This window comes from Lithobates pipiens, unplaced genomic scaffold (genome assembly GCF_037356315.1).
Source record: "Lithobates pipiens isolate NorthernLeopardFrog02 unplaced genomic scaffold, aLitPip1_a1.2 Scaffold_19, whole genome shotgun sequence".
Classification (NCBI taxonomy): Eukaryota; Metazoa; Chordata; class Amphibia; order Anura; family Ranidae; genus Lithobates; species Lithobates pipiens.
In genome coordinates, this window is record NW_027507764.1 from 239,010,011 (window position 1) to 239,035,415 (window position 25,405).

At 42.0% G+C, this 25,405-nt stretch overlaps 1 protein-coding gene across 2 annotated transcripts in view; it reads left to right on the forward strand.

Annotated features, from left to right (window-relative positions):
• SLC12A7 (solute carrier family 12 member 7) overlaps positions 1 to 25,405 on the forward strand; it is a 684,227-nt gene that overhangs the window by 304,805 nt on the left and 354,017 nt on the right. For both annotated transcript variants that reach the window (XM_077491822.1, XM_077491823.1), the window contains exons 8-10: positions 1,570 to 1,775; positions 12,986 to 13,150; positions 17,485 to 17,583. In XM_077491822.1, coding sequence (XP_077347948.1) covers positions 1,570 to 1,775; positions 12,986 to 13,150; positions 17,485 to 17,583 — 470 coding nt within the window. The remainder of the gene's footprint in view (positions 1 to 1,569; positions 1,776 to 12,985; positions 13,151 to 17,484; positions 17,584 to 25,405) is intronic.

Here is a 25,405-nt window from a genome sequence, read left to right on the forward strand (position 1 = left end):
TGTGTACTGTAATATGGATATTGTGTACTCATATACGGTCATGGCCGAAATTGTTGGCACCCCAGGATTTTTTCCCAGAAAATCAAGTATTTCTCACAGAAAAGTATTGCAGTAACACATGTTTTGTTATACACGTTTATTCCCTTTATGTGTATTGGAACAAAACAAAAAAAAAAAGAGGAAAAAAAGCAAATTGGACATAATGTCACACAAAACTCCAAAAATGGGCTGGTCAAAATTATTGGCACCCTTAACTTAATATTTGGTTGCACACCCTTTGGAATAAATAACTGAAATCAGTCACTTCCTATAACCATCAATAAGCTTCTTACACCTCTCACCCAGAATTTTGGACCACTCTTCATTTGCAAACTGCCCCAGGTCTCTTTATTGGAAAGGCGACTTTTCCCAACAGCAATTTTAAGATCTCTCCACAGTTGTTCAATAGGATTTAGATCTGGACTCATTGCTGGCCACTTTAGAACTCTCCAGCACTTTGTTACCATGCATTTTTTTTTTTTTTTTACAAATGTTTGGGGTCGTTGTCCTGCTGGAAGACCCAAGATCTCGGACGCAAACCCAGCTTTCTGACACTGGGCTCTACAGTGCAACCCAAAATCCTTTGGTAATCCTCAGATTTCATGATGCCTTGCACACATTTAAGACACCCAGTGCTAGAGGCAGCAAAAAAACAAAAAAAAAAAAAAAAACATAATTGAACCTCCACCATATTTCACTGTAGGTACTGTGTTCTTTTCTTCGTAGGCCTCATTCAATTTTCGGTAAACAGTAGAATGATGTGCTTTCTCTTCCGTCCATGCCCAGAGAGATTAGCTACAGTGCCATGGGTTGCAAACGTATTAATGATGTTGCGCACTGTGGACAAAGGCAAATCTAGATCTCTGGAAATGGACTTGAAATTGAGATTGTTGATATTTTTCCACAATTTTGGTTCTCAAGTCCTCAGACAGTTCATTCTCCTCTTTCTGAAGTCCATGCTTAGTGTGGCACACACAAACACACAATGCAAAGATTAACTGAACTTCTCTCCTTTGTTATCTGCTTTCAGGTGTGATTTTTATATTGCCCACACCTGTTACTTGCCCCAGGTGAGTTTAAAGGAGCATCACATGCTTGAAACAATCTTATTTATCCACAATTTTGAAAGGGTGCTGAGAATTTTGACCAGCCCATTTTTGGAATTTTGTGTGACATTATGTCCAATTTGCTTTTTTTCCTCCCTTTTTTTGTTTTGTTCCAATACACACAAAGAGAATAAACATGTGTATAGCAAAACAGGTGTTACTGCAATACTTTTCTGTGAGAAATACTTGATTTTCTGGGAAAAAATCCTGGGGTGCCAACAATTTCGGCCATGACTGTAAGTAGGTACTTCCAGAAACTCCATATTTTAATATGTATGCATTCTTTTTTCTTTTTTAATTTCATATGATAATCTTCAGGTATATTATTTAGGACTTGTGTTGTGTGCATTCCCTATCCTTTTCATATCAAATACATGATTTCTCTAATACTTAGTAATGCTTAACATACTCTTATATTTTACAGCATATGCCTTCTAGGTAATCGTGTATTAGCAGCACGAAATCTTAATGTTTGTGCCAAAAACATTTCCAATGATACAATTAATGATTTCTTTTGGAATAAATTTTGTACATTTGGAAACCACAGTCCATCCTGTGACGGCTATTTTTTGGCAAATGATGTTACTGAAATACAAGGAATTCCTGGAATTTCTAGTGGGGTTATACTTGGTGAGTGATTAAAGTCTGTTACCCCAACATTTTCAAATTCGTAATATTTGTCTGTTGTACCGTGTACTTATAATACAAAGTATCATGTTCTCCTCCTTGTATTGCTTCCTTTGTGTGAAATATTTAGTGATCCTGCCAGTCCCTCTGCTTTCATATTTCAAACTGACCACACCAGGCATGGAAACACTTCCTTCCCAACATAGCCAGTTTTCTCCTTTGTATTCTGCTTGGAACCTCTGCCTGCCTATACTCCAATGGTCAGACTTCTGCTGACTCCCCCCACCTGCACAGCTAATCACTGGAAATATCAGTGTACTGCTATTCCTCTCCCTTCTACTGACATGCCCCATCCAGTCTCCACCCCCCACCTCTATAAACATCTTATGCAGCTGAGAACAGAGGTCAATGTGATCAAAAGAAAAAAAAAAGTATTTATAATGTATTTGTTTATATATGTGCACAAACTTTTTTGCCTTGCATTTCTATTTTTAAACGAAGTTTGTTTTGCAAGGTCAGGGGTTCACATTTACTTTAAGGTGTCCGTTTAGTAAACTTTGATAAGCTGAGATCAGGATGATCTCTGCTTATCTCAGAGCATTGCAGGTTTAATATACCGAGATGAGTGCTGGAGAACTATTTTTTGTCTTCTCATCTCAGAACACAGAACGGCTGCATTGACTGCAACAGAAACGGCATGTTTAGTAAACAGAGATGCCACTTTTTCTCTGTGCTTCTCTTTCAAGTTCTCCTTTCTGGCTTCTCCAGCCCAGAGGTGGAGATATCAGGAGATCTCTGCCAGAGAATAGCTTCTTCCTTCTCCCGTGGCCAAAAATGAAAGTAAAAACTTTCTTAACTGCAGTGAAAAATACACCAACAGCAGGTTACAAATACATTAACTATACAATTACACACAGAGATTATATATATGTATGTGTGTGTATATGTGTATATGTATATATATATATATATATATATATATATACACGCGCGCACACACACATATATACATATATTTATATGTGTATATATATACATGCAGATATATATATATATATATCTCTGTGTGTGTATATATTTATATTTATGTGTGTATATATATTTTCAAAAAACTCACGGAACGGATCGTTCCTGGGATCAGAGTCACGGATTGGATCATTTTTCGGATCAGCAAATAATAATTGGCTAAGCATGACTGGGTATCGCTGAGTATGGCTGGGTATTACCGAGTATGGCTGGGTATTGGCAAGTATTGGCTGGGTATGGCAGGGTATGGCAAAGTATTGGCAGGGTATGGTAGAGTATTGGCAGGGTATGGCAGAGTATTGCAGAGTATTGGCAGGGTATTGGCACGGTATGGCAGTATTGACAGGGTATGGCAAAGGATTGGCAGGGTATTGGCATGGTATTGGCACGGTATTGGCAGAGTATTGACACGTTATTGGCAGAGTATTGGCAGGGTCTTGGCACGGTATGGCAGTATTGGCAGGGTATGGCAGAGTATTGACAGGGTATGGCAGAGTATTGGCACGGTATGGCAGAGTATTGGCACGTTATTGGCAGGGTATGGCAGTATTGGCAGGGTATGGCAGAGTATTGACAGGGTATGGCAGAGTATTGGCACGGTATGGCAGAGTATTGGCACGTTATTGGCAGGGTATTGGCAGGGTATGGCAGTATTGGCAGGGTATGGCAGAGTATTGACAGGGTATGGCAGACTATTGGCATGGTATGGCAGAGTATTGGCACGTTATTGGCAGGGTATGGCGGAGTATTGGCAGGGTATGGCGGAGTATTGGCACGCTATTGGCAGAGTATTGGCACGGTATTGGCAGAGTATTGGCACAGTATTGGCAGAGTATTGGCACGGTATTGGCAGAGTATTGGCACGTTATTGGCAGGGCATTGCAGAGTATTGGCAGGGTATTGGCACGGTATAGCACTATTGGCAGGGTATGGCAGAGTATTGACAGGGTATGGCAGACTATTGGCACGGTATTGGCAGGGAATTGCAGAGAATTGGCAGAGTATGGAGGGATGACTGTGACTGCAATTGTTACAGAGCAGCGCTGTGGACACTACAGATCCAGCCCACAGCGCTGCTTCTATCCGATCTCTCCCCTCCACTTTACAGAAGGGAGAGAGGAACCGACGTTTGTTTACAAGTGATCGCTCCATCATTTGACAGAGTGATCAAATCGTAAACGGCTGATGGGTGCACCAAGATAGCTGCCGCTCCAGAGCTAGGCCGAAGCCACGACCTTTCCTAAGGCCGAGACCGCGGATCGCTGCGTGTGCCAATCCGAACAGGGTGACCCATTCGAATCACGGATCAGTGACGATCTGTTGCACCCCTAATATATATATATATATATATATATATATATATATATATATATATATATATATATATATATATATATATATATATACATACATACACACACATACACACTCACACAGATATACACATATATATAGGCATATATATAAAGGCAGTGTTGTGGCTACAGAAGTACAACTGATGCTGTAATTTTGACAGCTGCGCAGATGATGCATCGCTGATAACGCAAGGTGGCTGTAAAATTCAGAGCATCAGATGAGTCCAGTATACACTGCGTTTGCATAAGTGTATATGTTAATACGCCGGTATTATTTATTTTTTATATTTATTATTATTATGTATTTATTATTATTTTAATTGTTAATTTAATATTAATTAATATTAATATAAATTAATTATATAATATTAATTAATTAATATTTTTATTGTTATGCTTTTTTAAAATTACTTTGAACTATTTAATATATATATTTATTGTTTTTATATGAATGGTGCATATCTGCATGACAAATAGGGTACTATCATTTCAGAATACACCATTCGCATAAATATGCACATATGTTACGTATTAATTAGAATGTTTTACAGTTATGGGGTGTCTGTTTATTGGGTAGGGGGATTATATCTTTATTATTAACTTAATATGTGCAGTGTATGTGGAGTGCTTCGTATTTCACTTTGGGATTCTGATACTGAAATCTCCTGAGCTATTGTGAGATTACAGAAACAGAAGCCGTTCAGGGTTCTCAGAGCGTTTGTAGATCACTTCTATTCTCAGTGGGAGAAGTGATCTACATGATATATTAAACTGCCACATGGGTGAGAACAAATATCTCTAAGAAGAGCAGAGAACTCCAGAGATGTAAAATATCAAAATATACTAAACGGACACCTAAGTCAGTTATGAGGGAGAGAAGCAGACTTGCCTTTGTTGCAGCGTTTGTGACGAAGGATCCCATTAGGACCCTTAAGCTGCATCTGCAACAGCTGGATAACCCTGCTCCAGCAGTCAGTTGTGAGTTCCCCTGATTTGAGACCTTTTAGTACATGCTTGGTAGTATATCTGATCGCTAGTGCAGAAGGAGCGATCTTTCTCAGTTTGGGGAGGGGATGTGGTGATGTCTTTTGGTTGTTACGGCCATCTGCTTTCAGGATATTTTGTGTAAAAACAGATGTTATATGCCGCAATTTTAGCTTCCCTTCAAAAACTGGTGCACCTCCAAGCTGCTCTGGTGCAGCTATCAAAGGGTCATAGCAATAATCCCAGTAAGGAAAAGGTTATAGGACTTTATTCAAACCTGTCAACTGTTCCCAAGGCCAAAGGGGGCATCCGTCTCACATTAGATCTGAAGGTTCTTGACACTTTCCTCCTGCATTAATCTTCAATAAATTCACCGGGTCAGTCATTGCTTTCCTCTGGCCTTTTTGGACATTAAGGATGCTTAATTGCATGTCCTCGTTGGCCTGGTACATCAATACTACCTGCATTTTGCAGTGGGCAAACTTCATTACCAACTTGGCGTCCTTCCATTTGGCTTATCCACTGCACCTTGGGTTGTTCTTTTGTTGCTTCATTCTCAGAGCATTCCTATAGTGCGATATCTAGGCAACCTTCTTTTGAGGGATCAGTCGGCACAGAGACTATATCAGACAGTGTCCAGACCTTACAGAAGTTAAGATGGACTATCGACCCTCCATGTTTGCATGAGATTTCTGGGCTTAATAGTGGCCGCTTTCAAAGCAGTTTCATATGCCCAATAGAGCTCCAGACCATAGCAAGTCAACATTCTGGCAGTTTGAGACAGACTGGTTCAGTCCCTAGTTTGTTGCTCCCTGGTTTGTTGATCAGGCTTTCCCTGGCCATGTCAATCATAAATCCAGCTCTGGAGTTGGTAAAATTCTTCCCACTGGTTTGGAAAATTGTACAATGGATGTTTATTGGGCTGCGATAAGATCTTTTATATTTTATCATTGCAAGGGACTTGGCTACCAAAGAAAGCTAGTCTTCTGATCAATATTCTGGAGCTCAGAGCAATTTGGCCATTACTTCAACTCTGGACCTCTTGATTGCAAAGCCATCTAGGCCAGAATTTAGTCGAACACACAGTACAGTGGTTTACGTCAACCATCAGTTTTGATGCAAAAAAAGCAGATCAGATCTAGTCCACCATGCATACCCCAGGCATGGAAAATTGGCAATCAAACTTCGTCAATCCTTAGTGTCTGGACTCTGGAGAATGGTCCCTTCACCCTGAAGTGTTTAGAGTCCTCTGGCACAGATGGAGGGGTGCTGGATTTGGATCTCTTAGCTTCCAGGTTCAAAAACAAAGTGAGCAGGTTTGTATCCAGGTCCAAGAATCCTCTATCGTTTGCACGGGTGCTCTGGTGTCTTCATGGAATCAATTCAAACTGGTGTATGCTGTTCCCCCTCTAAAACACCTTCCTCGTCAGCTCTGAAGGATCAAGATGGAGGGAATTCTGATGATTCTCATTGCACCAAACTGGCTCAGGCTGCTGATATACTCAGACCTCATTAGATTCCTAGCATACTCTGTTGGCATCTCCATATCAATATAGTATCCCCTCCTCGGGTCAAAGTTAAAATCTACTACCCAAGAGTTAATAGTATATGAGGTCTAGGATATAATGATATGGGATCTGGGATTAAAAACTACAATTTCAGTCTTTGCAGATGACCCCAAGCTATGCAGTGAAAAAACATCCTTAGAGGATGTCTCCAGCTTACAAGCTGTCCTCAATGCACCGTTTAATTGGGCAGCTTTGTTGCATATAAAGTTTATTATTTATAAATGTTCTGTGTGCACTGACAAAGTTCTGCACTTATCGGCTAGGCATATGCATGCATCCTACATACTAAGGGGAGTGCAACTGGGGGAATGAATGGTGAACGATCTGGGTGTTCTGGAAGATCATAAGCTTAATAATACCATGCAATGCCAGGCGGCGGTTTCCAGAGAAATCAAAGTCCTTTTCTTGTTTTGAAAGGGAATAGACATGACAGAGCAAGATATCCTATTGCCCCTGTACAATCATTAGTAAGGCCTCATCTGGAATATGCAGTTGAGTTTTGGGCACCAGTTCACAAAAGGGATATTGGGGAACCAGAGAAAGTTCAGAGAAGGGCAACTAAACTGATTAGAAAGGGAAAGATTAGAGGAAATGAATCTGTTCTCTCTTGAGAAGAGGAGATTAAAGGGGGGGGGGGGGGGATAAGATCAACAAGTATAAGTAAATAATTAGTGGTCCATAGAGTGAACTCATTGTTGTTTGCTTTAAGGTAACCACAGAGGACAGGGGCGCACTCTGGAGGAAATCTCCAAATAAAGGCTTCTCCACAGTAAGAGATGTGGAATAGACTCCCTCAAGAGCTGGTTATGTCCAGCTCTGTAAAAAAAAAAAAAAAAAAAAAAAAAAGCCTGGGTTCCTTCCTAAATGTACATAATATAACTGGATACCAACATTTATAGGTATAGTTGATCCAGGGAACATCCGATTGCCGTGTGGAGGATCATGAAGGTTTTTTTTTTTTCCCCTGCTGGTGCAAATTTGGTTCATGCTTTTTTTTTATCAACCGGGTAATACAGTTCAATAAACATTTGCCAATGGTGGCAGCTTCAAGTAGTACACTGGTCTTTTCTTTTGTTTTTTCACACAAAAGGACATTTGATGCCATTGATAATATAAAAAGGTCAGTTATCAGGTCAGCAGCAGGGCCTCGGCCTGCTCAGAGGGCGAGCCGGGCTTTAACCACCCGACCATCTAACGAGCGTGAGAAGAGTCTGTCCTCCCAATAGGAGTCATTGTGCATGTTAAATTTGGCCGGCTCCCCAACTAACCTCACCCCTCATCGCCCTCCGTCCGTTACTCCCCTTGCCCTGGCATCTCCACCACTGTGGCGGACCCGCTTACAGGTCAGGGTGTCACATGGTGTCAGGCTGCCTAAATTTGTTAGGCTGGCCGGCTCGCCTTTTTCTCATCTGTCACCCGATGACTGACAGATAAGCTACCTGTGGGCAGGCGGTCATGTCCAGTTGAAACATAGGGTAGTAGTGGGTAATAGAGGGGGAAAAGGAAGAGTAGAATAGAGCATGCTTGGAATCTAGCGTCCAACTCCGCCTTCGCTCCGAGACCTGTCGATATCTCAACACTTGCCGGAGAGCTAGAAGGAGATAAAAAGAACGTCCCGTCCCTGCCCTCCCCATTAACTAAATAACGTAGTGTGCTAGGTCTCTTGGTCTCCATTTGAAAGTCTCGGGGTCATCCCTATAGGGACGGGTTTGCAAGTTCCAGTAGGGCACCATCCAAGCTGGAGAGTATATGGCCCCGGTTTGAGACATCCCAGGTCTGCTAGGTTGCGGTGAAGCGGTCACTGATACCTCTGCAGGTGGCAATCCAATATTCAGCCTCTCTAATGTCACTCACTTTACGACACCATTCCTCCCTACTTGGGGTTTGCTTGCGCTTCCAGAATATGGGAAGTAGCCGTTTAGCTGCATTTAGTAAGTGGGGCAGCACGCTTTTCTTGTACTGGCTCACTGGCATGGGGGGAATGTGTAGCAGAAAGTGGACCGGAGAGAGAGAGAGGAATGTCTATGTCCATAATCTCTTTGATTTGGACTTAATGTCCTCCCAGTAATGTCTAATCGCCGGGCATTCCCACCAGATGTGCAGAAGGGTGCCCCTGTGGCCGCAGCCCCTTCAGCATTGTCTGATGTGGATGAGTGTATTCTTGCCAAGTCTACCGGTACATGATACCAGCGTAGTAGTATCTTGTATTCAATGCCTGCATCTTAGAGTCGATTGAGGTGGATCGGGTCAGTTGGTATAGGGAGGATAGTTGGGCCGGGGTAAAAACTATCTCCAAGTCTCGTTCGCAGGCCCTGATGTATGAGGGCTTCACTGTGGAAGCTGCAGATCTAAGCAGTTGGTAAAGTTCTGAGACCCTAGTGTGGGGTCAGTTTCTCTGCTATGAAGAGGTTTTCGAAGGGCGTAAGGGTGAAGATATTCCGTATGGAGTTCCCTTGTGTTTTAAAAAAGTAGAGGAGTTGCCTATAGAGCCAAAAATCCATAGGGAAACTCCCTGTCTGGTCTCAAAAGGGTTCTAAGAGGTATTAACTTGCCATCCTGCATTAGTTTGCAACAACTGGCGCTTCCGTTGTCCACCCAGGGACCAAAAAAGACCACCTGTTCTCCAGGTGGAAACCACAGCCTCCCAGAGGGGCCAGTGGGGACACGGGGGGCGCCAGCATAATGTTAGCGTTGAGTCGATCCCAGGTTTTCAATGCCTGGATCTTCAGTGGAGAGGTAGAATACAACAGCTCTCTGTGTTCCAGGGCCAGCCACGGGGCATTGGACAGGTTTCTGCCCACCATATATTTCTCTAGGGCAATAGCCATATAATACCTTTTGAGTGTCTGGGAGGCCCAGACCTCCTGCGTCTCTGTGTAGCAGTTCAGCAGTCTAAGTGCTATTCTCTGCCTCTTATTATTCCAGACGAAGGTTGATATCAGACTGGATAGTTGGGGAAAAAAAGCTCCTAGGTAGGAGCACGGACACCATCTGCATATAGAACAATACACGCGGGAGAATATTCATTTTTTTTATATTGAGTCTTCCTATCCAAGTGAAAGGTGTCTTGATCCACCGGGCGAGGTCTTGTTTCACAGTTGTCAGCAGGGGAGGGAAATTAGTGTTATATAGTGTGTCAAACTTGTCCATCAGCTATATACCTAGGTATTTTAGGGACGATTTAGTCCAAGTGAATGGGAAGGCAGTTTGTAGTCTGTCAGCCAGGGAGGGTGGCTATTGGATTAGTAATATTTCTGACTTTGTGTAATTGATTTTGAAATTAGAGTCTCATGGTGTTGGCATTCTCGACTCAGATTAGGCAGAGAGATCAGGGGGTCCGTTAGGTGGAAGAGCACATCGTCAACATATGCCAAGAGCTTGTGCTCCGTGTGGCCCACCTTAAGTCCTTTAATATCTGTGTTCCCCCTGATAGTGCGCATAAATGGTTCCGGCACCAGGGCGAACAGGAGTGGTGAAAGAAGACTTCCTTGTCTCGTGCCATTTCTGATTGGGAATATTGGATAAAGAAAGCCATTGACCTTGACCTGAGCACTCGGGTCCGAATACAGAGCCATGATCCAGGCTAGCATATGTGTACGAAGGCCCAGGGCCTCTAGCACAGCACATAGATAAGTCCAGTCCACCCTATCAAAGGCTTTCTCTGTGTCGGTGGACAGGATTAGGTGGGGGGGGGGGTGGATTCAGGGGAGGCATGTGCCCAATGTATAAGGTGGATTTCCCTAATAGAATTGTCTCTAGCCTCGTGGCCCGTGATAAACCCTGTCTGGTCTGGGTGGACAATTAGTAGGATTAAATGTTTTAGTCTGGTCACGAGAATCTTAACTAGAATTTTTATGTCCACATTAAGAAGGGATATAGGTCTGTGGCTTTGGGGCATAGTGGGGTCTTTCCCCTCTTTGGGTATTACTGAAATATGGGCCAATAGGATTTTCGCTGGGGATTGGGTTGCCGTCTGCTATGGAGTTAATGTAGCTGCACATCGGCATGGACAGCAGAGGTAGGAACTGTTTATAATATGCCTTGGTGAACCCATCAGGGCCAGGGCCAGGGCTCTTCCCGTTATGCAAAGACTTCACTGTGGACTCTTTCTCGGTGGAGGTGATGGGGGCTTCCAACGGGGAGCACTGTTTTTCAGTGGGTGGGGGCAGGCCAGACACAGGTAAGTTTTTTTAAAGCAGAGTTATACCCAGAAATAAAACTTCTGTCTAATCCAGGTATTTTCTCCCAATTCTAGCAAAAGAGCACAGCAGAATCCGCGGCCAACTACACCATGTCCAGCCCCTCCTCTGTTCCCCTCCTCCCCCCACCCCGCTGTCCTCTGAGAGAGACACAGTTTTCAGAAGACACCAGGGACCATTTAAAACGTGCAGAATGACTCACGCATGCGCAGTAGGAAAAGGGATGTGAAGCCGCAAGACTTCACTTCCTGATTCCCTTACTGAAGATGCAGGCACCTCCACCCTGAGCCAAGGGCTTTGGGTGAGGACATTGCAGGCACCCTGGACAGATAAGTGTCCTTATTTTAAGTCTGCAGCTGCAGTATTTGTAGCTGCTGATTTAAAAAAAAAAATTTGCAGGCAGAACTCCACTTTAAGGTGCCAGACAGAGATAATATACTACATCAGGTTTTAAAATTCATATGAAATTTTATTGAGTAAATTAAAAGATGCTTTTAAAAAAAAAATGAATTTGAATAAAGATCACATGTGATCCAGATATACAGTACAGCTCAACATGTTTCGCCAAAAGATGACTTCTTCAGGAAAATTTTAATTTACTGGACAGTATGTTAACTGTAGACAAAAAGAATTCACATTTTAGAGACAATATCACATGGCTCTGTTGTCTGTTTCATACATTAATCAATTCATTCTTACAATAAATCTGGAGGAGTGCTCTTGCCCCGCAAATGCCATCAGGTGAGTATGTATCCATATAGGGGCCATCAAAAGGATATCAGTGTGTCATAGGAGAACCATATTGCCACAATAAGGATCTAAAAAAATAGCCAAAGCAATATTTAAACAGATCCACAATAATCGCTGTACTGTATATCTGGATCACATTTGATCTTCATTCAAATTCTGTAAACAAAAAAAAATTAAAAATCTTTTAATGTACTCAATAAAATTTTAAAACCTGATGTAGTATATAATCTCTGACTGTCACCTTAAAAGTCCCCACTTGTGTACTTTCTAGTTTATGGGGTGTGGTGCCTTCCTCCCCAAACTTCTGGCTGACAAATCTTTTCTAAATATACAAGCACCTCAGACAAATGTGAAAGACTCATTTAAAAAGTGGGGGTTCAGTCAGCGCATTAAAAACAAAACACTACAATACTAATTTAAGCAGCTGGACACTTAAGGTCAATATATAACAATCCTTGGATAAATGCATAAAGAATACAATGCAGCGCTAAAAACAAATCTACACTAAGTAATTAAAATCATTTATGGCAAGAGAGAGGCCATATACAAGTCTTTTTTAAATTACTTTTAATGTAGATTTGTTTTTAGCGCTGCATTGTATTCTTTTTAAATGTGAAATACTGAATAATAAAACCTACCATTTCATCAATAGGGTTTAAAAAAAATAAAAGGGGTCTATTTATAATTGTAATGTTTTTGTTTAATATTTTTTTTTGTCTTTCGCTGGGCTAATGTAACATTCCCTAACATTCCTTCCCAAGAACAAAAGTAGCCAGAAGAACATTGGACCATGAGCCTTAACATTCAACAATAGTGAAAATAGCCTAACACTATAGTCCAAGAAAATTCAACCAGCAGGGGAAATATGAGAGAGACCTGTGCACTGTGTACAGTTTATGGAGAATCTTGTGTGAACAGATGAGCAAATGGGTGTTCGGCAAGCGAACCTCCCAGCTGCAGTGTGAACCAAAACCTTTAGCAGTGGTAACCATCTTCTTGTTTTCTGTCTGCCATGTCCAGTGAATCTTTAATCCATCACCATCACCTTTCTCCCACCTTCTTGTGGCACAAAACCGTCTTTTGTTCTTGTTTATCTGGACTTTAGTGACTTTAGTTTAGTCTTACTAGTCCCTGCACCTTCCAAGACCTTCCAAGCCCATTAGCCTCAACAGGCAGTGTTCTACTGATCATCACAGATATGCTTCTTGCCCATTATCTCAACATGATCAAAATACATATATGCATATTGATGCTTATTCACATTATTATATAGCAAACCTGGATTGTTCTAAATTTCTAACAAGAATATGGTTATATCCTTAATCTAACAGATAATCTGTGGAGTGCATATAGTCCAAAAGAATCAATAATTGAGAGAAACCAAACATCAGCTGCTTCAGGAGAAAGTCAGAAAGCATACAATCAAAACTATGTCTTGACAGACATTATGACATACTTCACAATGCTAGTTGGAATTTACTTTCCCTCCGTGACAGGTAAGGAAATAATTGGATAGTAAAAGGTTACTTTATTGCTGTCTAAATATTTTGGTTAAAAAGACTTATGCATAAGCCATATATATTGTATAAAGTTTATTGTGAAAAAAGGGACAAAGCTTCTTAGTTAATTATGTTTTTGTGTTAATGCTAATTTGTGCTTAGATAACTTCATGGTTGGGGTAGTGTAATGCCCTTCTAGACCTATACACCACATACAGGTAAATGAGTGTGGGGGTGAGTGTGAGATGATTATAACTCACACAGAGGCAATGTCCCTTGTAGAAACAAAATTTAGAAAAACGTGGAGTGAGACTTTGCGTGTGTCTCAATAGAGTATAGACAATAATTTATGACAGTATTTTTTAAAAAAATCCTAAAGATATTTTATTTACCATCCTTGGATGAAAGTATTTAAAATGACAGTTTAAGAGAACATACATTTAATGTTATGTTGCTCCAGGTTGTGCGAGTCCTGGTATAGAGTATCAAAAGTGTGGCCTACACGTTTCACGGGTACCCCGCTTTGTCAGGGCCTTTTAGAACAGCACGGACAGCATGTAAATACTAAAGATGTTCTAGAGATACAAAATTGTGACATGGGCTAAATCATAAAATATTAGATACAATTTTAATAGTGCATATATAAAACATGAAAAGCTCCTACATCATTGTATGACATTTATAATTTCCCTTTTGTATGGAGTACTGATATGGTAACATAAAGTTTTAACAGAAATGCAGTTACAGGTCATTTTTTATGTCCAGCAGTGTCCTGTAGACACATGAATATTTCATACAGGGAGATGAAACGGAGAATGGATATTCAAATTTAGCATACAGAAATTAAATATTGTATGAAATATTCCTGTGTCTATAGGACACAGTTGAACATAAATAAGCATGACCTGTAACAGCATTTCTGTTTAAAACTTTCTTCATGTTACCATATCAGTACTCCATAACAAAGGGTAATTAAAAATGTCCTTCAACGATGTCTGAGTTTTTCATGTTTTATATATGCACTATTAACATTTTATCTAATAGCATTTTATGATTTATCTAATTTCACAAATTTGTATCTCTAGGACATCTTTAGTATTTACTGTTTGTGCTGTTCTAAAAGGCCCTGACGAAGCGGGGTCCCCACGAAACAGGTAGGCCACACCTTTGATACTCTATACCAGGACTCGCACAACCTGTACCAACATAACAGTAAATTGTATTTTCTCTTAAACTGTATTTTTTTAAATATTGTCATCCAAGGATTGTAAATAAAATATCTTTATGAATTTTTAAAAAAAATACAATGTCATAAATTATTGTCTATACTGCATCGAGGCACACACAAAGTCCAACTGCACATTTTTCTAAATTTTGTATACACCACATACAGTCACATGTAAATAAGGCAGACCCTATAGCAATAGGTGACAGCTTCAACCTAGATTGTGAAGTGGTGACTGCAAAAGTGCATGTCATGGGACTGTACAGCATCAACACTGAGGATTGTGAGCATCGGTTGGGATGGTGGGGAGGCAGCAGCAGAGCTGTGGAGCAGAGTGGTATGTGAAGTGACAGCAGTGGTGGCTGTGAGGCAGTGACAGTGGGGAGTATACAGTATATTTGTAGAGGATACCTATTTTATCTTTGTCAAATGTAACATATTGGAAGGCAATATTTCCTTTCCGTTTTCTCTGAATAAAGTGTTTTTTTTGTTTTTTGCTGTATAAGAGCCTAGCTTTTCAGAGCAACATGATGTTGATAGCCAGAAGATCCACACTGCCGTTATCAGGTGGACAGAGCAAGAAGAGTGTGAGTGGAGGGTACTGGCCCTAGATTAGTCTGTAGAATTGAGTAAGGGATGAGTTATCCGTGAAGAGATAGGATGTCTGCAGAGCTGAAGTGTCTGGACAAGGATAAAGGGTCAGGGAGTGTGAGATGTCTGTGGAGGTATTGAGTATCAGCAGCAGCGAGATTTGTCTGGGGAAGGATTTAAGCTGGGTACACACTGGCTGAAAATCGGACAATTCAACAGTAACTGGTTGATTTTCTGTTATTGTGCACAGCTTCGGGAAAAAAGCCTTGTGGTGCTAAAAATCCTGATTTAATGTGGGTTAGGATGCAGTAGTCTATGCCAGGTTATACGCTGTACATACTGTGGGCAAACCTTAAGAAATGTAGGAAATGGGCATCGACTTAACTGATAAAATAGTCCAAGCTTTATTTAAGCCCTTTGCGAACGCGCTATAGCCGAACGGCCCCCTGCGGTGTGCATCGACAGTGATCGGGGTAAAGAGACAATCACGGAGGTTCTTTACCAAGTGATCAGCTATGTCCAACCACAGATGTAAACAGGATTTGACCGGCATCGTCAATCCTCCCCTCATGCTGACGGTGCAAGAGGAGAGTCGAAAACTGGCAAATTCACGCTGGGGACAGCTGCACTGATCATCATGGGCTCCTCCTTGCTTGGCAAAGACAGAGTTAATCAGTTGTAGCTGGCCACTTCTGTGACCTTCACAGCCTGTTCCTACTGCGCATGCGCGAGTGGCACGGCGCTTTCTGAATGGTCTGGTGTTTTTTTGGGACCTACACAGGTCCCAGAAGGCAATGGGGAGGATGGACAAAGGAGGGCATCTCAGAAGTGACGTACCTCGCAGTGGGACAGAAGTAATAAGCTTTACAAAAAAGGTATGAAGACAAACCAAAATAAATTATCCCAAAGCGGGGGGGGGGGGGATGCCTATGTTTACAAAGGAGTTCAGGTTTGTCCTGGAACTCTGCTTTAAGGACACAACAGATAAAATGTTCCCTGGTCTATTTTGATTTTCAACCAGTTTTTGTGTTGGCCTTTCTAGTCCAGTCCCTCTTGAACAGGTCAAAATTTGTCAAGTTAAAGTGGCTCTTGTGTAACTTTGTGTGATGCAGTATTGGTCACCAGCTGCCTAAATGTTTAGCATCATAATTATCTGTACAGATGTGTAGGCCAAATAAAGCCCATCTCCAGTCAAATTGTATCTGAATGCCACTGAATCTTTTTGGAAATATAATTGTTTGTTCTTATGACTGGACCACAAATTGGTTTCCCAGTTTCTATGAAAGGGTCCCTGAACTTCTAGTTTCACCATTTTTCTTGTTCTACAATTTCCTCGTAGATACACTACTAGTCTTTTGTTTAGGCACATCGTTTGAGGGACAAGGTAGCCCCCTTTCTTGTTCATTAAGGTATACAGAAATTCACTAATGTGTGTTTGTTTTGTTTTTTTTGTTTTGTTTTTTTGCTGCCTTCATAAAAATTGGACGCTGGCTATTGAGGGACACAGGTTCCTCCCCTCATGTTTAATTCCATTGTTTTTTCAAACGACATGCTTCAGCTACAGCATGCCTGTTGTTGGAGGGGTTCTAGTCCCTAAGGCTGTCCTTCAGTTTTTTGTGCATAGTGTCCAATATTCCTGTAGGCAACTGTATAACCCTATGTTCCTGCATAAGGATTCCTGTGTCCCTACAGAGATTAATGGGAGAGTTCTCTTGAGGCTACAGCAGAGGAGCCACTCAGTGCCTAGTTTGGTGGAAAACTAGGCAATAGGATTGGATTTGCGCTGCATCTACTGTAAGGTCAGACAGGGAGCATAGAAGGTAGAAAAAAGCATGGGAACACTCTGCTCCCCACCAACTTTGCACAAACAATCCCCATAATTTGGTAATACATTTGTAGCCTGTGATTGCCTGCTGCATCTAGTGGTCATAGTATTTTCCTGACATACTGTACTCGGGCAGCAAAATACCACATTATGGTCTCTAGATGAAGCTTTTGATCATAGGAAATAAACTTCAGGCAGATTACGGAGATAATTTGTGATGATTTTGCAAATGCTTGAGACATTTGCACAGGGATATATTTTTATTTTTTTTATACAAATAGATCCCTTTATAGTAAGTGAATTGGTATTGCTATTTAAAACCTTCTATTATTTATTATACAGGTTTTATATAGCACCAACAGTTTGCACAGCGCTTGACAAAATAAAGACAGACATTACAGTTACATTACAGTATGGTACAAGAGGAATCAGAGGGCCCTGCTCATTAGAGCTTACAATCTAAAAACCCTCTACCTGACACATAGCCATGAATGAATGGTTTGCAGAAGTAGTGAGCCTTTTACCTGCCTAACCGCTATTATATCAAGTTTTACTTGCTGAGTAACAATGATGCTACAGGAGACCTTTCATAATGGTAAAAGTAGGAACAAGTGAAGGTTGCTCTCAATGCACACAATGCAATTAAAGATGAAAGCTTAAGCTGCTGTATTTTTCAATATTCAAATGCAGGTATCATGGCTGGTTCTAATCGGTCTGGAGATTTGAAGGATGCTCAGAAGTCTATCCCTTCAGGAACAATATTGGCTATTGCAACCACATCTTTTATATGTATCTTTTTGAATGCTCATTTGCGGGTATATAGAAAAAATACAATTGCATGCTAGATATTGTTTTGCTCTAGAGCTTGCAATAGAAATAGAAAATGCCAGCAATAAGCTTGTGGTATCCATATTTTTGCAAAGATGTTTGGGGGGACAAATTATTTTAAAACCTAGATTTTCATAAATACTGCTTTAACCCTTCTGCTGCCAGAGAATTGTTTTTTTTACACTTGTTAAAATTGTGTGTATGTGTATATATGTATGTATATATATATATATATATATGTGTGTGTGTGTATATATGTGTGTATATATATATATATATATATATATATATATATACTTACCTCTCACATTATACTTACCTCTCACATTATACTTACCTCTCACAAGTAGTGAATTTACAGCTTATATAATAGTGTCAGTTTGCTGCCCCCTTAAGATAACTCAACACACAGCCATTAATGTCTAAACCAATGGCAACAAAAGTAAGTACACCCCGAAGTGGAAATGTCCGAATTGGGCCAAAAATGTCAATCTTTTGTGTGGCCACCATTATTTTCCATCACTGCCTTAACCCCTTGGGCATGGAGTTTATCAGAGCTTCACAGGTTGCTACTGGAGTCCTCTTCCACTCCTCCATGATGACATCACAGAGCTGGTGGATGTTAGAGACCTTGCGCTCCTCCACCTTCCATTTGAGGATGCCCCACAGATGCTCAATAGGGTTTAAGTCTGGAGACCTGCTTAGCCAGTTCCTCACCTTTTACCCTCAGCTTCTTTAGCAAGTAGTGGTCATCTTGGAGTTGTTTTTGGGGTCGTTATCATGTTGGAATACTGCTCTGTGGCCCAGTCTCTGAAGGGAGGGGCTCATGCTCTGCTTCAGTATGTCACAGTACATGTTTGCATTTATGGTTCCCTCAGTGAACTGTAACTCCCCAGTGCTGGCAGCACCCGACCATGACACTTCCACTACCATGCTCGACTGTAGGCAAGGCACACTTGTCTTTGTACTCCTCACCTGGTTGCTACCACACACACTTGACACCTTCTGAACCAAATACGTTTATCTTGGTCTCATCAGACCACAGGACCTGGTTCCAGAAATCCATATTCTTAGTTTGCTTGTCTTCAGCAAACTGTTTATGGTCTTTCTTGTGCATCATCTTTAGAAGAGGCTTCCTTCTGGAATGACAGCCATGAAGACCAATTTGATACAGTGTGTGGCGTATGGTCTGAGCACTGACAGGCTGGCCCCCCACCCCTTCAACCTCTGCAGCAATGCTGGCAGCACTCATACGTCTATTTCCCAAAGACAACCTCTGGATATGACGCTGAGCATGTGCACTCCACTTCTTTGGCCAACCATGGCTAGACCTGTTCTGAGTGGAACCTGTCCTGTTAAACAGCTGTATGGTCTTGGCCACCGTGTTGCAGCTCAATTTCAGGGTCTTGGCAATCTTCTTATAGCCTAGGCCATCTTTATGTAGAGAAACAATTCTTTTTTTCAGCTCCTCAGAGTTCTTTGCCATGAGGTGCCATGTTGAACTTCCAGTGACCAGTAGTAGAGCGTGAAGGCAAGAACACCAAATTTAACACACCTGCTCCCCATTCACACCTGAGACCTTGCAACACTAAATAGTCACATGACATCGGGGAGGGAAAATGACTAATTGGGCCCAATTTGGACATTTTCACTTAGGGGTATACTCACTTTTGTTGCCAGTGGTTTAGACTTTAATGGCTGTGTGTTATTTTGAGGGGACAGCAAATTTACACTGTTATACAAGCTGTACACTCACTACTTTTCATTGTTGCATAGTGTCATTTCTTCAGGTGAGATACAGTGTGTGTGTGTGTGTGTGTGTGTGTGTATACACACACTATATATATGTATATAATATGCACACACTATATATATATATATATATATATATATAATATATTTTTTTTTTAACTAGCATATAATAGCGCATTGCACGTCAAAATATATTATCTTGTTTTGTTGGTAAAAAGAAAAAATGAGGTTGTGTGGGGCAAATAAGAGGATAATATGCGACCGGTCTAAACTATGTGGCATGTTCACCAATGCCAGGAGCCTGGCGGACAAGATGGGTGAACTAGAGATACTGTTGTACGAGGAAGATTTGGATTTTGTGGAATTTCAGAGACCTGGTTCAACAGCTCTCATGATTGGCTGGCAACCATTCAAGGGTATACCTTTTATCGCAAGGATAGAGGGTAAAAAAGGGGGAGGGGTATGATTATATATCAAGAATAATGTACAAGTGAATGTGAGAGATGACCTCACTAAGGGAGCTAGGGAGGAGGTGGAATCCTTATAGGTAGAGCTCCAAAGGGATGAAGCTATGGGGAAAATAATACTGGGAGTATGCCATAGCGGCCCCCTAACCTGAGGGAGGAAGGGGAGACAGATCTCATATTACAATTTGGATTAGCAGCAAGGATGGGAAGTGTTATCATAATGGGGGAATTTAACTATCCAGACATAGACTGGACGGAGGGAACTGCACATTCATCTAAGGTTCGCCAGTTCCTAAACGTCTTGCAGGACAATTTTATGGGTCAGATGGTAGACGCACCAACTAGAAATAAAGCGTTACTGGATCTACTTATTACCAACAATACAGACCTGATCACGGATGTGGAAATAAGGGGTAATTTAGGTAATCACAGTTTAATTAGCTTCAGTATAAATCACACAAATAGGAAACATAAGGGGAATACAAAGACACTGAATTTCAAAAGAGCCAACTTCCCTAAACTACGAACCTTGCTGGAAGGCAAAATTGAGATAAAATCTTAGGAACAAAGAACACAGAGGAGAGATGGGTTTGCTTTAAGAGCATATTAAATAAGGGCATTAGCCAAAGCATCCCATTGAGTAATACATTTAAAAGGGCGAACAAAAGTCCTGGAGGGCTTAACTCCAATGTAAAAATGCATATAAAAGCAAAGGAGAAGGCCTTGAAAAAATACAAGGTTGAGGGATCATCATCAGCATTCAGACTCGATAAGGAATGCAACAAGAAATGTAAGGGTGCAATAAGGACGGCTAAAATAGAACATGAAGACATCCAGCACACAAGGGTTCTGGGCTGATTTGCTTATGAGGAAGGATGTCTCCTGAGTTGTTAGTGTCTGTTAAAAACTAGATATACTCCATTCCTCATGTATGTATAACAGATGTACGAGAATGCTGTAATTCTTTTGCTTTGTTTTTTTCTTCTCGAATAAACTTTTGTTTAAAAAAACAAAACAAAAACATGAAAGACACATAATGGAGGAGAGCAAAAAAGATCCCAAGAAATCCTTTAACTATGTAAACCGTAAAAAAGGGAGGACAGACCATATTTGGCCCCACAAAGAATGGGGAGATGGCGAAAGTATTGGATTCTTCTCCTGATTCTTCACGAGCGAATTGGGGGAGCTTCAGTAACCAATACTGCAGTGTTTATCCTCCTGACACATCACAGGAAGCACCTCCATGGTTAACAGAGGACAGAATTAAAATGAGACTTGGGAAACTTAACATTACCGTATTTATCGGGGTATAACATGCACCGGCGTATAACACGCACCCCAAGTTTAGGAGGGAATTTTAAGGAAAAAAGTTTTAGGAGGGAAGTTTAAGGAAAAAAAAATTAAATTTAAATGCCAGTCAATGCAGCCTTATCAGTGTGCATCTGCAGCCTTGTCCATCATTGCAGAATGATCAGTGTCATTTGCAGCTTGCGAGACAGACCGAGCGAGCGCCGCCGAAAGACCGAGCCGACTTGCTTGGCTCCGCTCGTAGTCCCGCCTCCCTGCTGTTTCTCTAGCGAGCGCTGCCGAAAAAGACCGAGCCGTCTGTACAGTGTATTCGGCTGGGCTCCGCTCGCAGTCTCGCCCAGTATGGGCGGGACTGCAAGCCGAGCTGACCCGAGTACACAGTACAGTTGGCTCGGTCTTTTTCGGCAGCGCTTGCTAGAGAAACAGCAGGGAGGCGGGACTACGAGCGGAGCCGAGCAATCGGCTCTGTATTTTTCGCCCACGCTCGGTATTTTTCGGCCGCGCTCGCTATTTTTGACTCGCAGACAGTGGGGATCGGCGTATAACACGCACCCACGACTTTCCCCCGATTTTAAGGGGGAAAAAGTGAGTGTTATACGCCGATAAATACGGTAATAACTCACCGGGACAAGATGGCTTGCATCCGAGGGTACTTAGGGAACCCAGTCAAGTAATTGCCAGGCTTTTGTTCCTAATATTTACTGACTGGAATGGTACCAGCTGAAGAGAGAAAAGCCAATGTAGCACCAATATTTAAAAAGGGCCCAAAATACATCCCTGGAATTTACAGACCAGTTAGCCTAACATCAATAGTATGTAAACTCTTGGAGGGGATACAGGACTATATACAAGATTTTAGTGATGAGAACGTTATTAGCGGTAATCAGCAGTAATCAGCATGGATTCATGAAGAACCGTTCTTCCCAAACCAATCTTTTAACCTTCTATGAGGAGGTGAGTTACCATCTAAAGGAAGGCTCGTGGACATGGTGTATCTGGATTTTGCAAAAGCATTTGACACAGTTCCCCATAAACATTTACTGTACAAAACAAGGTCCGTTGGCATGGATCATAGAGTGAGTACATGGATTGAAAATTGGCTACAATGGGGAGGTCAGAGGGTGGTGATAAATGGGGAGTACTCGGAATGGTCAGGGGTGGGTAGTCGGGTCCCCCAGGGTTCTGTGCTGAGACCAATCCTATTTAATTTGCTCATAAACGTCCTGGAGGATGAGGTAAACAGTTCAATCTCTGTATTTGCGGACAATACTAAGCTAAGCAGTGCAAAACTTCTCCGCAGGATGTGGAAACCTTGCAAAAAGATCTGAACAAATGAATGGGGTGGGCAACTACATAGCAAATTAGGTTTAATGTAGAAAAATGTAAAATAATGCATTTGGGTGGCAAAAATATGAATGCAGTCTATACACTAGGGGGAGAACCTCTGGGGGAATCTAAGATGGGGAAAAGGACCTGGGGGTCCTAGTAGATGTTAGGCTCAGCAATGGCATGCATTGCCAAGCTGCTGCTAACAAAGCAAACTGAATATTGGCATGCATTAAAAAGGGAATCAACTCCAGAGATAAAATGATAATTCACCTGCTCTACAAAACTCTGGTCCGGTCGCACCTAGAGCATGCTGTCCAGTTTTGGGCATCAGTCCTCAGGAAGGATGTACTGGAAATGGAGTAAGTACACAGAAGGGCAACAAAGCTAATAAAGGGTCTGGAGGATATTGGTTATGAGGAAAGGTTACAAGCACTGAACTTATTCTCTCTGGAGAAGAGACGCTTGAGAGGGGATATGATTTCAATATACAAATACCATACTGGTGACCACAATAGGAATGCAACATTTTTTGCATAAGGGAATTTAACAAGACTCATGGCCACTTAGCCTTAAACTACGTAGAGGGTTCTTTACTGTAAGAGCGGCAAGGATGTGGAATTCCCTTCCTCAGGCGGTGGTCTCAGCGGGGAGCGTCGATAGTTTCAAGAAACAAACACCTGAACGATCGCAACATACAGGGATATACAATGTAATACTGACATAATCACACACATGGGTTGGACTTGATGGACTTGTGTCTTTATTTCAACCTCACCTACTATGTAACTATGTAAATAGATCTCAAGCCTCATGCAGCAGCAACAAACTACGGCCAAATTGTCTACAAGAAGTGCTTTAAAAGCATTTACACGTCATCACTTTAGATTTAATCATGAATGATGCATCTGGAATTATTGCGCTCACTGTGGCACATATAACAATATCTAATATGTGTAGCGCAATTTTCATATGTACGCACACCCGCACATTTACGTTAGTCGGGGCAGGGGGCTTTAAAAGTGGTTTTGTTTTCTAATTCTATTTAAGTTTAATTGTGTAACTTTTTGCTTTATTTTAATTGTTAAATTAACATTATTGCTAGAATTGGGGGCTGACAAGAGGTTCTCTTTTATAAGACTTTAGGGGTGGTTTAGCCCTCTGTCTCCCCTACACTCCTATGAAGCTAATTAAGCACAGATCACGCACAGGCCTTAGCAGTAGGGAAATCACAGCTATGAAATGGGTAATGACAAAATGCTTTAAGCTTCATTCTTTATTGGGGCGATCTGTAAATGGTTATCTGCTGGTCATCCTCTGCTTTCCCCACTGACACTTGCCACGGACATCTTGAATGCCCAGGAGGGGCAGCAGAGAATAGGATCCATTGCAGGGAGGAGTCAGACAAGGGGCCATATGCTACTGTACCTGTGGAAGTGATTGAACTGCTTTACAACCCCTTAACCCTTTTGCTGCCAGGCACGTATGGTGTACGGAATTACACCACTACCCCCAAGTGGTAAATCTGTAGACCATGCGGATATCTTTTCTCCCTCTCCTATAAGCTCATGGTCACTTCAATGACCATAAACTTATAGTAGAATTGTTAGACTCTGCTGAACAATTCTTTAACTTTGATCAGCGAATTACAAACCACTGATCAGAGTTCTTAACCCCTAAAGTGACCCCCCCTCCATGCCGCTGCTTCCCGGTCCCAAGCCTCTTCACCCCTGCCGCTCCCTTCCACCAAAATTTACCCCCCCACCTCCTATCCTGGTGATGGCGAACCTTGGCACCTCAGATGTTTTGGAACTACATTTCCCATGATGCTCCATTACACTGCAGAGTGGATGAGCATCATGGGGAAATGTAGTTCCAAAACATCTGGGGTGCCAAGGTTCGCCATCACTGTCCTATCCTATACCCTTCACCCCAAGCACTGATTCCCCCCCTCCTCCTGACCTGACCCCAGCAAATTGGATCCCCTGCAGCTACCATCATAAGCCGGCATCCCTCTGCAACACCCCCCGGCTTCAGGTGCTGCATGGGCCTTGGGGGGGGTCCAGATGTGTCCCCCAATCACTCTGGTCACCCCCCATACCTATCCCTGCACCCCCTTTCCACCTGCAGTTTCTGCTCCTGCAAACTATCAGACTGGGGCTCGCGGCGGGGGGGGGGGGGGGGGGGGAGCGGTGCGGGTAATGTTTGGGCTTGGGGGGCTTGGTAAACATGTGTTTACCACCTCCCTCAGTGTAGCACCGTGGGCGTATGCAGCGATCACTGAGTGCTCTTATATGCTCACTGATATCTGATAATGGTAACCGTGAGTGTTGCTATGTATCAGACTGTCAGTTTATGAATGAATGGAATCGCTATACAGATTTCATTCAAGTAATTCTGTCTCAAAAAAAAGGAGATATGGTATGGGGGTCTGTTTAGACCTCTGATATCTCATCAAAGACCCCCCCAAAAAATGCAAAAAATAAAACATTTTACAAGTATACCTGTAAAAAAAAAAAAAAAAAAAAAAAACAACCCTAGTAAGACCCAGTGACTTTTTTGGGGGATGCAGGGATCTGTCTGCTGACAGGTCCGTGTCCACTCCACTGATGTAAAGCAGACACAGAAACAGCCTGCTGTTCTCTATGGGGTGGTCGGATGGAAATAAACTGCCTGTCCATTTCCATCGGATACCATACGATCCGATCTGCTAGATGGATGGGGAATGGAATCCCCATCTGTCTGTTTTTAGCAGATGGAATCAGATGTAGGTGGGTCTAAACGGACACCTGTCCATTTAAATCAGCCTCTCCATAGAGAACAATGGGTGGTCCAATTGGGCCCACCTGAAAAACGGACAAGCAGACCCGATCAGTGTGCTTGTGTGAAAGGGGCCTAAGGCCTTGTTCACACAGGGCATACACAGCGTA